Source organism: Macadamia integrifolia, chromosome 2 (assembly GCF_013358625.1).
Source record: "Macadamia integrifolia cultivar HAES 741 chromosome 2, SCU_Mint_v3, whole genome shotgun sequence".
Lineage (NCBI taxonomy): Eukaryota > Viridiplantae > Streptophyta > Magnoliopsida > Proteales > Proteaceae > Macadamia > Macadamia integrifolia.
Genome location: NC_056558.1, coordinates 31,088,596 through 31,104,941, shown reverse-complemented (window position 1 = coordinate 31,104,941; position 16,346 = coordinate 31,088,596). Strand labels below are relative to the sequence as shown.

Below are 16,346 nucleotides of genomic sequence, written 5' to 3'. Positions count from 1 at the left end.
AAGCCGAGTTTGGTCAAAAGATTAGAAATCTGGTCAAGAGTCATGGAGACTTGTCCTGTATTAAAAAATGATAAGACTCGAACCAAATTATACTGAGTCATTCAGGACTCATTTGTTTTTCCTGAGTCAAAACAAATCAACTGATTCTTGTCAAATTGAATCGGCATTTCTGAATAGTTTTGAACTAAAATATATTCTAATGATGTTAAATGTTCAATGTCTGAGGTCTTTTATATTGAATCTAGTGACTATTGAGTGTATACATCTAAATTTTAATTAAAAAAACATGATTCATGACCATAACATCTCCAAGTCGGATCTTATCACTGTCATCCAAGAGATAATGAATGATGGGCTTCATAAAATAAAATAAAATAAAAAAATAAAAAAAAATTTGAAAAACAACACTTTTATTCTATCTTGTCTTATTTGATTTATTTATTAATTAGTTATTTATATTGCTTAAGAAAGACTAGAATGGAAATGAGAGGGGGAAATTTGACATGACTCGCCTGGTTTTTTGTGACTCGCTCCGAGTCACCAAGTTTTGAAGATGATGAGTTGGGTTACAAAACCTGGTTTTCCAACAATGCTTAAAATGCTTTCAAAACCTTACGCAAAACCAGACATTTTAGAACCGGCACGTCTCCAACGAGCATCCAACGATCTTTCCGATGGTCGACTCATGGACTCCAACAAATCCGATGGCTCGTCGACTTTGACCTGTCTCTCCTCTCGCTGAACGATCGCAAAGGAGATCCTAAACGAGGATTTGAAACCTGATCTCAGACTCCTCGCCCTCTATTTTTCCCTCTTTCTCTCTTCATACATGCTAAAACCCTAACTTCAGAGGCGTTGGACTCATTGAGCAGCAGCAGATTTGAAGAGCTTCAGGGTTGCAGAGCATCCAACCTGTCTCTCCTCTCGCTGAATAGTTGCAGAGTTGCTCGAGGTATGCTTCATCTCTCTTTCTCTCTCTCGTTCTCGCTCTCGCTCAGACATATGGAGAGACGGTTTCACACCTAGGTTTCATGACCTGCATTTGGATGGTTTCACGTCTAGGTTCTATTGAGATTTTCTTTGCTATTGCCCCCTCCCCCACACACCACCCACCCACCCCCAAAAAAAAAAAAAAATCCTATAAAGTTGGTTTGCTAGCTCAGCGGCATAACAAGATGATTCTTCTGATCTTAATACCAATGAGAAAAATGTAATGCCGCTTAGCTATGATCACTGCCACTTGCACTCCAATTGAGCTTTGTGCTATACTATACTTATTTCATGCGACATTGTTTTTTAATAATTGGACAAGCCTCATTATTCTTTAAGTGAAGTGTAAAAGAAGTTTTTTTTTTTTTTTTTTTTTTTTTTAAACAATTTACTATATATTATTTTCAAAGACATAAAAATCTTTTCCTTTTTCATTTCTTTAATTGTTTTTGTTTTTTGAATGCACATATGAAAAGATATGATTTTCTTTCATTGAGAAAAGAAAGAAACTATAATATGAATTTTCTTATTGAAACCCTTAAAGTGTCAAGTAATTTGTAACCTCTTTATCAAATAAATAAATAAATATATATATAATATAATCTTTTTAGTATAACATATTTGTTTTCTCAATAAGGGTAGGTCTTGTCATTTTACATGCAAAGATAATGACAACTTTTGATGATAATTTATTGATAAACAACAACAACAACAACAACAACAACTAATAGTCTTATCCAAACTAAATGGGGTTAGGTACATGAATCCTTGCTCTCAAATAAGGATGCGAATTTGAAACCGAAACCGTTTATCGAAATTGCAAAACCATTTAGTAAATGGTTCAGTTCTGGTTTCAAGTTTAAGACTGATTAGTTAATGGGTTGGGTTGGTTTTAACTGTTTAACCCGTTGGTTTCAAACCAAATTGACACCGTGAAATCGAACTGTTTAAACTGATTCAATTAACCCGTTAACAATTTAAATATTTGGTTGTTTTAACAAAACATAATGGTTTAATTTAGGGAAGAATTAAGGACTATAGAGGTTGTCCAACAAAGAAGTGATTTGATGAAGGTCCTCTTCTGGAATATTAGGGGCATCAAGAAGGCGGTCGGAAGACGGGCCTTGAGAGAGTTGATTATTCAGAAGGATCCAGACCTTCTGTGTATCGCAGAACCAATGATAGGTACCTGTGACTTTCCCAATTTGTTTTTTAAAAAATTGGGATTTTACGATGATTTTATTCATAACAATAGACTCGATAGAATTCCAAATCTATGGATCTTGTGGAGAACAAATTTGAAGGTCACTGTATCTGTATCTGAGTCTGAGCAGCATGTTACAATTGCTTTGGAATGGGGTCTGAACCATATCCAGATTTCCTTTGTTCATTCAAGCAGTTTCAGGGCAGGGAGAAGAGCATTATGGCTGGATTTGGTGGCCGATAGTCCTCAAACTCCTACTCCATGGACTGTTATTGGTGACTTTAATGTCTGCCTTCAATCTCACGAGAAACGTGGCCCAGGAAATTTCATTATGGGGTCGGCAGCGGAATTTGGAGCCATGGTTGACGCATGTCTCTTGTCTCAGGTGCCCTTGATGGGCAAGAAATTCACCTGGACAAACAATCGCCACAGAGGTAATGTCTGTGCTATTCTAGATAGAGGATTTTGTAACGAAGATTGGATATCCTTTTTTCAGGACTGCTCTCAATAGTTCCTTCCTCGATTTGCCTTTGACCACTCCCCTCTACTCGTGGTATCAAGTAGCAGCCAGCGCCTCCAAATTGCCCATTTCGATTTAATAATTTTTGGACGGACCATGAGGACTTCAACAAGGCTGTAGCTGAATCCTGGGCTAAGTGGGTTCCGGGTTCCCCTATTTTATCCCTAATGTCTAAGCTCAAGTGGCTCAAAGGGGCATTAAAAGGCTAGGCAAAATTGACCATTCCCCATTTTGAAAGGGATCTCGACGAGGCAAAGAAAAATCTCTCCCAAGTGCAGGAGGAGATTGACAGTAATGGGATGTCGGATCAACTGTTCACAATGAAGGCTGATGCTAAAACGGCTCTACTCAAGGTGCAAGATAATCATGAAAAGCTTTGGGTAGAAAAGGCAAGAATCATGTGGATGAATTCTGGGGACAGAAATTCTAAGATTTTCTATTTATCTGCTAAAATGCGAAGAAATAGAAATACCATCCGATCCCTCAAAAAACAGGATGGGTCGATTGTGGAAGGGCAAGATAATTTGGGTGAATATATTGCGGAATTCTATGAGGGATTTCACAAAAATGCTCCTACCATCGACCATCTAGAGCTTTTGGACAGCATTCCGAGGGTCCTCCAACAAGTAGACATATTTCACCCGGACTCACTTCCTGGTAATGCAGAGATCATGAAGGCGGTCTGGGAGCTTGATCCTGAAAGCTCGCCTAGCCCAGACGGCTTCTCTGAAAAAATTTTCAGGAAGTGTTGGTGCACTGTGGAAAGTGATATTTGTAACACGGTGAAAGCCTTCTTCAGGACTAGTCGTATGCCTAAAGGCGTTAACAACAATTTCTTGATCCTGATTCCTAAAGTGGACGGAGCCGAGACCCCGGACAAGTATCGCCCATTGTGTATGGGCAACTTTTTCTGCAAAATAATTTCTAAGGTGTTGGCTATGCGCTTAGAGAGATTTCTCCCCAGACTCATTTCGAAAGAACAAGGAGCTTTTCTAAAAGGGAAGCTGATCCATGACAACATTAGCGTGACATCCGAGTTGGCAAACTTGATGTACTCTGCCACGAGAGGGGGTGGCCTTGGTCTAAAAATAGACATCAGAAAGGCATACGACACAATTTCTTGGTCTTTCCTCTTTAAGGTGATGGAAAAGTTTGGATTCTCAGAAAATTGGATCACATGGCTGCATCAATTATTGGCTTCAACTAAGATATCAGTTCTTGTCAATGGAGGTCCACAGGGCTTCTTTGGCGTGGAGTGAGGATTGAGACAGGGAGACCCTATATACCCCTTGCTTTTTATCATGGTAGAAGAGGTTCTATCTTGAGGCCTGACAAGATTGATCCACCAGAAAGATCTTATGCCCATTCATGGCCCTAAAGGCACTGTAACCCCTGGGCACATTTTATTTGCCGATGATATTTTTATCTTCTCGAATGCTTCATTCAGGTATGTGGCTAATCTAAAACAATTTCTTATGAAATATCAGGAGTTCTCTGGCCAACACATCAGCTTCGAGAAAAGCAAGCTCTTCCTAGGAAAAATTGCTCCAGTTCGTAAGCAAGCCATCGTTGAGACTTTAGGCATCCCCATCTGCAGCTTTTGAGCTCGATACCTCGGTGTTGAGATCATCAAGGGAAGAATAAAAAAGGAGGCATTGATACCTATGTTGGATAAAGTAAAGGGGCGCCTTGCAGGATGGAAAGGTAAACTTTTGTCGATGGCGGGCACAGTGGAGTTGGTTAGATCAGTCATCTCTGGCATCCCTAATCATAATTTTGCGATCTATTGGTGGCCCTCTACTCTTCTGGTAACCATGGAAAGATGGATGAAGAACTTCATCGAGGCAGGGGAAGTGGATACCTCGAAACCAATTACAATGAAGTGGGAGTTTGTTTACAAACCGAAGAAAGAAGGGGGTTTAGGTATCAGAAGACTCAGAGACACGAACATGGCAATGCTGTGAAATTGATGTGGAGAATAAAGCATGAGAAATGTGCTACCAATTCCTTTCTTAGAGCCATATTTGTGAAAAAATATGGGTCATTATTAAAGGTTGTCGGCTGTCGTCTATTGCTCTGGGCATCAATAAGGTGTGGAAGACTGTGGAGGCGAACAAACGTTGGATTATTGGGAGAGGCGATCTAGCAAACTTCTGGAGAGAGGGCCCTAGGTCTATTCTTGAGAAGATTCAGACTCCTGACCTCCCTCCCCTCCCCTGCAACTCTAAGGTCAACAATTTCATCAGGAATGGTGAATGGTCACTACCAAAGGTCAGCTTTAACTCACTCAAACAAATTTTCCTTACAATAAAAGAGGTGAAGATTCCCAGTGTCCAATTTGAGGACTTATGCATATGGCAGCTATCTCCTCTTGGTTCTTTTTCTACCACTTCAGCATGGGAGGATATTAGAAGAGCTTCACTGGCAGTGCATTGGAACTCTTTGGTTTGGCATAAAAACCTCCCTCCAAGAATTACTACCTTTGGATGGCGACTAGCTCATGAAAGACTCCCAATGGACGAGCTTATCAAAAAAAAAAAATGAATTTTACTAGCCTCTAGATGAGCAGGACGAAGAAAGTATGGAGCATATTTTCCTTCATTGTTCTTTCTCCAGAGATATTTGGGAGAAGTTCACTTCTTGTTTCGCAATTCGATGGTCTGAACATGGGTCAATTGATAGCTTATTTCAGTGGTGGAAGAGAAAATCAAGATCGATCAATTTAAAAAACTCTTGGATGATAGGGCTTACCATCATTGCTACTCAAATCTGGAGGGAAAAAAATATAAGACAGTATGAAGGAAAAAAGAGGAATGGGATCTACTCATTTCAATACATCTGCCAGGATCTTGCTCTATATGCAGGGACCTCTAAGGGTGAAGTGAAATCGATTGCTGATATTATGTGTTGCAGAAAACTGGTGCTGAAGATTGATAACCCAAAGTTTGTGCCGCCACTGGAAGTTCATTGGTGTAAGCCTCCAGATCAGTGGATCAAAATTAATGTTGATGGCAGTTCATTGGGAAACCCGGGTCGCACAAGAGTAGGGGGCATTGTCCGTGACAAAAATGGTCAGGTATGTAAGGCTTTCAGTACTTTTTTGGGTGTTAAAAAAATATATGAAGCTGAATTTAGCGTTGTCACGGAAGCAATATTGGTTGCTATGAATATGAACACAAGGGGCTTGTGGATCGAGTCTGACTCGGCAGCTACGACAGCTATAGTGTCTGCCACTCAGAAGCTATGTATCCCTTGGTTTGTTTCACAAAAATGACGGTTTGCTCTCCCATTCCTTCAGTCCGTTACATGAAAGATCAGCCACTACTTCCGTGAGGCGAACACAGTGGCAAATCTTTTGGCAAAGAAGGCAGCAAAATTGGGAGCCTCTGACTACTCCACATCTTTTCCCAGTCATGTATTAGAGGATTTAGTAAATGACGCCTCGGGTAGGCATAGTTTTCGCTTCTGCTAGGCCCTCGCTTGTACTATTTGCTGATGGCCATGCCGAAGGTGGAGTTTGCAAGTGGTTGTAGTGGTTGTGAGCTTGCTTGTATTTCTTTTCTTTTATTGGATGTATTTTTCCCCTTTTTCCTTCAATAAAATCATCCTTTAGCAAAAAAAAAGAGGCGGTCCAACAGTCTATTCAATAATTTATTCCTATTATGTAGTTATGTAGTTAAATCCTTGCTTGTTTAATGCCTCATTTAATTTGATACAAAATTGAAATGTTTATCAACAAAAGCAACTTTTAGTAAACATCCGAATAAACTAGCAAATCGATTGCTAACCGGATATAAATCGTATGGAATAAACCAACGATCAAAAGCTTTTAAAACCGTGAAACCGACACCGTTTAATAATCGTAGAACCGAAACACTTATGTAATGTTAGAAAAATGCTTCCATCGAATTTATCAGAATCCATGTGTCAACCATCAGTAAAATCATTGAACGCTCGTTAGAGCGTCAGTGGTGGAGACGAGCCGGATCCTAACTTTTTCCCATCATGTCTTCTTAACTTTCGATGCATTTATAAGAAATAATGGACAAGGATGAGACCCGCATTCCAAGCCTGCTTGACTAGGGCAAGCTTACCCTTAGATCTCCACCACCGCAGTAATCCTTGAAAGAAACGTCTTGCACCCAAGGAATGTTAAAGATAGAGACAAAGGCATACCATATTGCCTTAGAGTAGCTACACTCCAGAATAGATGCTGCAAAGACTCAGATGCACCAAAAAAAAGGTCACACTGAAACGCAAAGCATACCTCTTTCGAGCTAACCACCTCATCAGTTGCCAAACAGAAAATGTCCAGGCAGCAGCCCACTCTCCCATACGATGTGAAACCATGGGACAATTGGATTTATTTTTCTGATCTCCTCAGAATTATCGCGTCCACCTTAGTAAATATGTTACCTTAAATCACCTCTTAATCTTAACCTAACAAAGTAAAAAGGCACCTGCCATTGGTATTCTAAGGGTATCAATTTGGTATCGATATTGAAACCATATTGAGTTACCATATTGAAACAGTGCCGAAGGAAAGATTTGTACCGAAATAGTATGACAAAACATTATATTTCTCGATCTGTTACGGTATCAGTTTTTAAGACAAAACTGTTCGATATGCACTAAACCGTATCAAAATACTGAAACCATTCCGGTTGACACCCATATGAATGCCGAATTACTAGCTACAAATATGATATGTCCCATAAAAAAAAAAATGGCACGAGTATCAAATAGAAACCGTATCAAAATCATATTTGTATTGAATAAGATATTATGTTTATACCAAATAAACACCACACTAGGTATTGAAGTAAAGGAACTTTCTCAATACAATATGGTTTCGATATCTACTCTTGGTCTGCTATACCATATCAATTAACACCCTCATATTCTATCATGCATGGCCATTTCTGGTTAGTTGCATTAACCCTTCTTTTATTTTTTCTAAATGGATCTTTTTATTTTTTTCTTTTTCTGTAAGACCCACATTGGGGACAGATAAGGACCCATTAGAGATCAGCAAAGGGGCCACTAAGCCACACTTATTACTAATTATTAATCTATTATATTCTACTATATTTCAAGAAGGTAGGGGAGTTTAGAAGATCGAAACAATGACCTTCTCTGATATGTTAAGAGTCCAACTACCTAACTGTCTGCCTTAAGCTAAAAGGGGTAGAGTGTCAAACCGGAGACTTCCCTCCTCTTCTGGATGCAGGTTCTATGACTTGTTTCCTAGCTGTAATATTCTGCGTCTTTCAAAGACCTTTCCTGACCAACCCCACTATCCTCACCAAACCATGATTCTGGTCATGAAATTATATGTCATATATTTCGTTAGGACAAGTAGTGTGGGCATGTCAACTCAAATAGGGAACCGATGAGTACTAAAAATGGAATGCAAAGAAAGTTTTTGATCACTGAAGAACATATGTGATGTGTTCAAATGGTTTTCCTTTCCATGGATCTTATCAGTTGTGTTGCAGATACATGTATTACTTTGCTGGAGAAGTGGAATTAATTAAGTGGTAGAAATCTTCCACTGTTTGATCCACAATGGTTCTCTGCCCCCATTAAGGGGCTTTTCCTCACCCTCCAATAAAGTTTTGCACCCTAGTTTCTGCACGAGTGATTGTGAGGTTGTGCAGGAAGACCTGGTCTGTTACGTGTGGTGTCTAACATCTTTCTAGTCTCTTTTTCATTCCATGGTTTCTTTAATCTTTGAAATTTGAAAGAGAAGATAGTGATATATACATTTTTAGTACTGTGATGCCTTACAAGATGACCAATATTGATATATACATGCCCTTACCCAAAAAAAAGATATATACATGCCATGAAAAATGATTCTACCCTCATTTTATTAATCAAGTTTTAATTAAAAAAAAAAAAAGAGTAAAATATTATGAAGATTAAGAAAAAAAAAAAACAAAAAGACTGGGAAGTTGCACATCACTGTCATGCCTTACAAGATAATTAATGTTAATATATACATGCCATGAAAAGTTATTCTACACTCATTTCACTAATCAAAATTTAGTTAAAAATTAAAAATTAAAAATAAACAAGTTTTAGTTAAAAGAATTATAATCATTTCACTAATCAAGTTTTAGTTAAAAAAGTTAAAATTTTAAAAAAATTTATGGCCCATGCAAGTCTCAAACCTGAGACCTTCGCGTTATTAGCACAACGCTCTAACCAACTGAGCTAATAGGACAAATGTCAAATTTTAAATATAACAAATTTAAAATTGACCATTGAATTTCGTCATATTTGCTTTTTCAACCTATGTTTTATTGCAAGGGAAATTAATAAAGAAGTGAAGTGAAATTTTCAAACTTAAAAAAGAAACTTTTGTAACCATTACCCCATGTGATTGTATAAACTACTTAATTTTCGTAACCGTACTTATATGTTAATGATACATTATTTATGCAATTTTTATTTTACATATTATGGTGAAGGGTTTTGGATGCCAAGTAAAGTGAAATTTAATAATCAATGGAATGGTTTGAAATTAATGATATTGTCACATGGGGTATGATTATAAACATTTCTTTTTCAAGTATGAAAATTTGCACTTCCCTTCCCTTTTTTTATTCCCCTTGAGACCAAATAGAGCTGATTAGATTTTACTTGGTAAAATGAGTGGATTTTTTTATGACATGGACTCCTAGTATGTATTGCCACCTAACAAGTTGTTCCAGCAAGTATAACTGAGTGTCATTCTACATGATGTACTCGTGAATATAATTTTTTGAAAACAAGAAATTAAAATTGCATTAATATATATATATATATATTTTTTTTTTTTTAAGAAAATACAGCTTGAGGCATTGTTGAAAAATCAAGTTTTTCGACTCGTCTTCAACAAAACCTAGTGACTCAGAGCAAGTCAAGTTTGATCAAGGTAAATAATTTTTTTTTAAATTTTTTAAATATAATAAATATCCATAAATCATTAAAATATATAAAAAAAAAAAAATCAAAGAACTACAAATTGATGCTTTTCAATTGCTTAGTGGAAGGAAGACAAGATTTGCAATACAAGCAAATGGTTGTAAACACAACCATTACTATTGACTAATGATAATAAATGAAGAAGAGGGGAAACGATCAAACTTAGTGAGTTTTCATTTGTGGCTCAGATAAAAATATAAAATTATAAGCAACTCAGGAAGGCTTAGACTGATTTTATCACTTTAATATTACATTAGTCTTCAAGACTCTTGATCAATTTTTCTTTACTCTACATAAGTGAGTCAATACTCATCTTTCTAACAATGCTTAAAAGGAGATGAAACAAAATGAGAGAGGGTTTCATATGATGTGTCAATATAGTTTCTATACAAATGGATGGGAAGGTGATGAATCATCTAATAAAGGTGAGCATTTAATTAGAAAAGAGGATGTATTCCGAACTCATGAGTGGTACGTGAGAAAGCATCCACAAGAATCTGCACACTAATATTGTGGCGTCTTTTAATAAAACGTAAGTTATGAAAAGATAAAAATTTTGATTCAAAGGCAGAAAAGATTAGAATCTAAGACCCCAAAGAACGGTTATAAGTAATTCTAATATGTCAATCAGTTCAAGCACAATGAACAAGAAGGAAGCAAAGCTTGCTTTTGCTGTCAATCTTTCAACACTAGGGTTCCTTCCTTGATGGACAACCATTATGGCAATATTCTCATGTTGCTGGCTTACTTTTTTTGACTTTGGAGTTAGAATGCACTATAGTTGGTGTATTCATAGTGAGATATGTTCCTAAAGTACAGATACAGTTCACTTCGAGTGATAAGTGTAGTGGTACCTAAAGATACGGTCCATGCTTTTTATTTAAGCCCTGGTACAGTACGTAAAGAAGGCCTGTCACCCTTGTGGCCCAACCGTTACCAGTAACCACTGTCCATTGAGAGAAGATGGTGCGTGACAAGACAACACCCAGCTAAGGTATGGGAAATGGAGGAATAACCTGCTCAACGGATGATTTTTTTTGTTTTTTATCCCTTGACATACCAAGGAACTGTATCTAAGGGAACTTTACCCACGCACATCAGAATAGGAGGAAAATGATAGGAGAAAAAGAGGAATTTATGTGACAAGAGTCGATCTTTATACCATCTTCACTCTCGGTGAAGTAAGCGCCAAGACCCAAGAGGGTACGTATACACTCTATAGGTTATTGGTTAGTTTCAGTCTTTTTTCTTTTAATATAAAAATGGAAAAAATAAAGCTATCCACTTGCATATGGCTACACCTAGACACATGTGGATGCATAAACATTGTGTTATCTCCTTGTCTCATGCACTAAAGATGCCTCTGCACGGACTCCCATTGATTTGTGAACTGCCACAATGACTGAGTAAGTGGATAGCGTTGTTTTGCCCATTTTTAACTCCTAATCCTTAGTGAAGCAACAAAGTTTATTTCATAATCTCCCAAGATAGCACCAATTGTGCTAATATTTATCTTCTTAGATTTCATCTTGATGGATAAACAAAAAGTGTTTCAAACATATTAGGATCCATAGTCGGAGAAGATTACTTGCAAGAATGCTCTCCTGTCTATGACGGCCATTAGTCTTATCTATCATTTTCTCTTTAGGTTTTCTAGGTTATACACTTAATGGACCAATGCAGACTACATAAATAGTGAGGGTAGGGATCAACCCAACGAAAAAAAAATCCAATCATTTGCCATTAGAGGACTATATAATATATTTAGGCACATACACATTATTTCATACTATTTAAAGTGTCAAATATGCTTAATACCCAATCGGTGATTACCTTACCATTATTAAGTTAACCATAACACAACACTCCACTAATCTGATTTTCACAAACAAAGGCAATGACTATGCTGGCCCATCAAAGGAGAAAATCTTACATACAGACTCATTAAAATGACCAATAGCACTAACAGCTCTTATGATTCCACTAGGAGATGCTAATACTACTGTACGGTACTATAAGTAGCACAACAAGCTAAAGTTACATGACTACATTTAAGGATGGCAATGAAAAAGTGGGCTAATCAGGTTTTAGGGATTAGTAAATGAAATACAACCCTTATGGCCCCTATCATTAGTATTTCTCATGAGTCATTTGAGAGATGCTAGTGCCACTAGGTATCCTGCGTAACCCACTTTTATAAAAGGTTTGGGGTTGGATTTGGCTGTTCAGATACATTTTAGTGAATGTGTGGGTTTGAGGTGGTGATGTTTAAATGGAATGGAGAGTGATGTGGATTACTTATTTAAGAAATTTCAAGTACCAACTTGGATGCCATAACTTTCATATCTCATAATTTTGTTCATGATACATGTGTAATACAAAATCCAACTCTTGTACTTCATGACATATATAATAATATAAATTCAACTCTCATTTGATGAAATAAGAGAAATTTATATATCCTATGGATAGGATCTTTGCTTTGTAAAACCATAAACCTGTTCAGGTTGTTTCTGATTTTAACAGAAAAGCTAAAATGTTGTCATTTCAAACTTGAGAACCCGGAAAAACTACTTTTTTTTTTTTAACGAAGGGTATCCAAGCCTGCAATAGGTTCTTAACTTTCACTAAAAGCAGTGAAAAGCACTAAACACCCCCGTATCAGTGGTGCCCAAGGAAGTAAAAGGAGTCAAACTCAGAACCACACGCTGTCTGAGGCAAAGGTCCCTTGCCAGCTCGGCTACCCCTTGGGGTTGGAAACTACTAGCTTCATTTGGTTGCAAGGGGAATTAAAGGGAGAGCAAGTGAAATTTTCAAATTAAAAAATATAAATAAATAAATTGTTGTCATTAATCCATGTGACTCTATCATTATATTCAAATCATTTCATATTTGATTATTAAATTTTACTTGACTTTGCATTATAATATTTGTTCTTTAAAATATAAAATAAAATTACATATAAATTGTATCATTATTGAATATGATAAAAATTTTAAGTAATTTATACAATCACATGGAATAATAATTAAAAAAAAAAAAAATTTTGAGGTTTGAAGTTTTTTCTTTCCCTCTTCCTTTTCTTTAATTTCTCTTACAACCAAAAGTAGCCACTATGATCCCACTTAAAGAAACATAAATTAGGATCCATTTAACAACCATCTAGAAGGAAAGAAATATTGTACCCTCCGACAAGAAGCTTCAACACAATCAAAAATCAAAGTGTATAAAGCCTTGTGCCAAGTGCTAGTAAATATATAGTTCGAAACATGTAAGGTAGTTGGGATTTCTTTAGCTACTCGTCTTTTAATACTAGGGTTGGTGTCCTTCTTTATGGGATTCCCTAGCTTTTATGGGACAGAAAAAGGATTCACATATTTGGCAGCCACAGCTCATGTTCTCTGCTTTAGGAGACCAAAGCTCCCCATCAGAAGGGTAATATTCCACCATAGATTCAGAGAATGAGCTCTTTTTTTTTTTTTTTTTTTTTTCAATTTAGTTTGGAGAGACCTTCCTCTAATTCCATGTACAACAAATATTAATGACTCATTAAAAAACAGATAAGAATGCAAGGTCCAGCACTCCAGCCATTGGAAGCACAAGTTTGTTTAACTCACAACCCCATCTATATTATACCTTCTTGTGATATATAGAGTAATAAAATCTGAAGACCCAGTCAGCTTCATACTCATCTGAGTTGACTCAATTCAAAGACCTGAATTTGGGTAAAGTCAAGCAACAATTCACTGAATCAAATGAACCAAATCGATCGGACATGTGTACCAATTGAGTTTGTTAAATTTGGTGTCTTGGCCAAGCTGGCCAAGTCATTGATTCAGCATATTGAAGAAAAATATTTTTGGAGTAATACTTAGTATCTGGATCACGGGCCAGTTTTTCCTGGTATCACCCTTTCTTCTTCTTCTTCTTCGTCTTCTTCTTTACTTCACCAGTGGAGAAGGATCCACCCAAAATACTTCTGTCATCATTACTCTCATCTCCTATAGGAAAGATTCAAAATGCCCTCGATTATTCCTTAACATCCATTTAAATACATCGGTGAGGTTTAAAGAAAACTTAGTCCTAACATTAATGATTGACTAACAAATCTTCTCAAGGAGTATGCTCAAATTGATGATCTCTATAACTAGATGATTATTTAACATTGGACCGTCAAATTTTTTGAATACATTGCTTGATTTGGTAATACATAGGAAAGTATCCTAAAATTCCATCATCAATAGAAAGCTTGAAAAAAATCCCATCAAAATTAAGTTTATGAGCAAAAAAAAAAAATACCTCTCTTTTTAACAGAGCCAAAAGGGACATGTCCAAACCTCTTGCCAATTGATTTTCTTATTATTATTATTGTTTGTGTTCATTGGTCCAATGGAATTTTATCGCAAGATTGATCTCGTAGACTGCTAAAGTTGTGGCCTTAGGCCAGTGAGGACTGGCTCATATGATGACTTACTCTTATATTTCAGATCCAATAATTAAGCTCTCCCATGGTCTACAGTAACCATTCTGCATTGAATTTTTCCCATAAATGCACATAACCCTCACTTTTTCACTGCTTGGTGATACCTCTCACTGCTTAGGATTCTTCTCCATAGAGCCCATGTATCATAAAGTGATCTATGTTGGGGTGATCTCGAGACGTGTGCATGGGTTCTCCCAACCGTGGGATTTAAAAAAATAAATAAATAAATAAACATAGAGTGATCTCACAATTGGGATGACCTCGAGATGTGCACCCGGGTCCTCCCAACCGTGGAATCACTCTATGATCCATAGACTCTATGGAGAGGATCCGGATCCCTCACTGCTCTCCCCATAGTTGATCTCCTTATTGGGGATCAATTATGGTGCTCCTTATTGTGACTTCTGTTGGTCGGGGACAAAATGTAGAGATCGCCTTCTTTCCAATGCCCCTTCACAAAAAAAAAAAAAAAAAAAAAAAAAAAGATTTGGTCTAATGTATTGATTTACTACTGTCCTAATCGCATGTCACCTAGCAAGTGCCACTATGGAAGTTAAATGGTTTCCTAAATACTTTGATCATGGAAGAATTAGTGATATTAGAAAACTTGCCATATGCTCTACTATCAGCCACATTTGGTCTCTCGGGGTGTCCATATTGCATGGTCTCGATCTCCTTGGTTTTCTTTTATGATGGTACCTTACTTGGTATATCCTTTGTTGCCTTTTCTGCAAATGCTTTGTTTGTCTTCTTTGGTTGTTTGTTTGTTTTTTTTTTTTTTTTTTTGGACTAGTTGGTTGCTTTTGGGATCTACCTTGATTGCCTAATTTAGCTGCCATGTTGTATCTTCCTTTCCCTTCTCTTTTTCTGATTTTTTACAATTACTTGATATTAATAAATATTAAAAAAAATTTAAAAACAAAAACAAAAAACAAAAAAAAATTCTTAGGTTCCTAATATATTACCATGTAATTAAAGCACCTCTTATTGGTATTCTGTAACGGGAATTTCTGGTTAGTTGCGTTACCCTTAAGTTTGTTTTTTGACCTTTTCTGAATGGGAGTTACATGACTTGTTTTCTAGATGTATTATTTGTCTTTCATAGACCTTTTTCTGTTCAGCCCCCCTGTCACTCACACAACCATGCTTTGGGTGAGGGAGTTGTTGGTGAGGAAGTCCTGGAATTATGATTCCATTCGGCCAAGTACTAGTGTGTGCATTTGAACTCTCCACTGCTTTGATAAATGGATGGCTTTCTAATATGGCAGAGAAAGTGTTTGATCTCTGCTAGGCATATGTGATGTCTCAAAATGGTCGATCTTGTTACTTTTTAGATACAAGATCGACAGTTAATAATTCTCTACCATTACTCGGGGGTCTCTAGTAACTGTAATTTCTTTTCCTGAAAAAAAATAAAATAAAATAAAAAATAAAAGATTCTCTTCATACGTTATTATGAAAGGATTGAGATTTAGGTTGCGTTTGGCAATGTTTTTGTTTCAGAAACGATGTTTCGTATCAAAAACGAAAATTTCAGCTTCTGTGTCAAAATATCCTCTTTTTTTTTTTTGAACGAAACTGGAACGACGGAACTACCTTTTGTCGTTTTGTCAATTCACGTTTCTAGCTTTTTTCTCTTTTTTTGTTTACTTTTTGTTCCAAAAAAAAAAACGAAACGTGCCATAAATGCACCAAATGTTTTATTCTGTTTTTTTCATTCCTGTAGAACGAAAAAACTCCAAAAACATTTTTCTAGAACGTTACTAAATGCAGCTTCAACATTAGATGAGTCTCACCATTTTAGTTCCATTTTCAAAAAATTTAACAGAAGTCACAGGAATAGAGAAACTTCAATCTGGGATGCTCCTCCACAGTTTACAATAGCAGATATATGTTAGGATGCGCAAGGAAAGCCACTTTATAGGTTTTCTTAAGTATTTGGTCGATGTCTAATTTAGGGGGTTGTCCTCTCTGCTGATGGCAATGCCGAAGGTGGGGAGAAAGAGCTCATTTCTATAGTTTTTCATAGGGCTCCTGTTAGAGCTCTCCGTGTACTCTTATTATTTTATTTTAATATAATTATATTGCTGACCTTAAGGGGAAAAAAAAAACATGAGTGACCGTTTTTCAAATAATGGATCTGTCATGCCTTACAAGATAAATTATATAGATGAAAG

The 16,346-nt window shown here is 36.6% G+C and overlaps 2 protein-coding genes across 2 annotated transcripts; both read left to right on the top strand.

Moving 5' to 3' along the window:
- Nucleotides 1–3,013: 3,013 nt before the first annotated feature.
- On the top strand, nucleotides 3,014–3,973 carry LOC122064959. Its single transcript, XM_042628742.1, has one exon. It carries the CDS (start codon nucleotides 3,014–3,016, stop codon nucleotides 3,971–3,973), a length of 960 nt encoding a protein of 319 aa, XP_042484676.1.
- Nucleotides 3,974–4,432: 459 nt separating this feature from the next.
- On the top strand, nucleotides 4,433–5,988 carry LOC122064950. The gene is made up of 2 exons (XM_042628735.1): nucleotides 4,433–4,637; nucleotides 5,579–5,988. The coding sequence occupies exons 1-2, from the start codon at nucleotides 4,433–4,435 to the stop codon at nucleotides 5,986–5,988; spliced, it is 615 nt and encodes a 204-aa protein (XP_042484669.1).
- The last annotated feature ends 10,358 nt before the right edge of the window (nucleotides 5,989–16,346 follow it).

Bases quoted from the DNA above. Each gene is read 5' to 3' on its own strand.
- LOC122064950 (XM_042628735.1), top strand. From the start codon at position 4,433: ATGGCGGGCACAGTGGAGTTGGTTAGATCAGTCATCTCTGGCATCCCT. The intron at 4,638-5,578 runs GTATCAGAAGAC...CTCTATATGCAG, and splicing joins GAAGAAAGAAGGGGGTTTAG to GGACCTCTAAGGGTGAAGTG.
- LOC122064959 (XM_042628742.1), top strand. From the start codon at position 3,014: ATGTCGGATCAACTGTTCACAATGAAGGCTGATGCTAAAACGGCTCTA.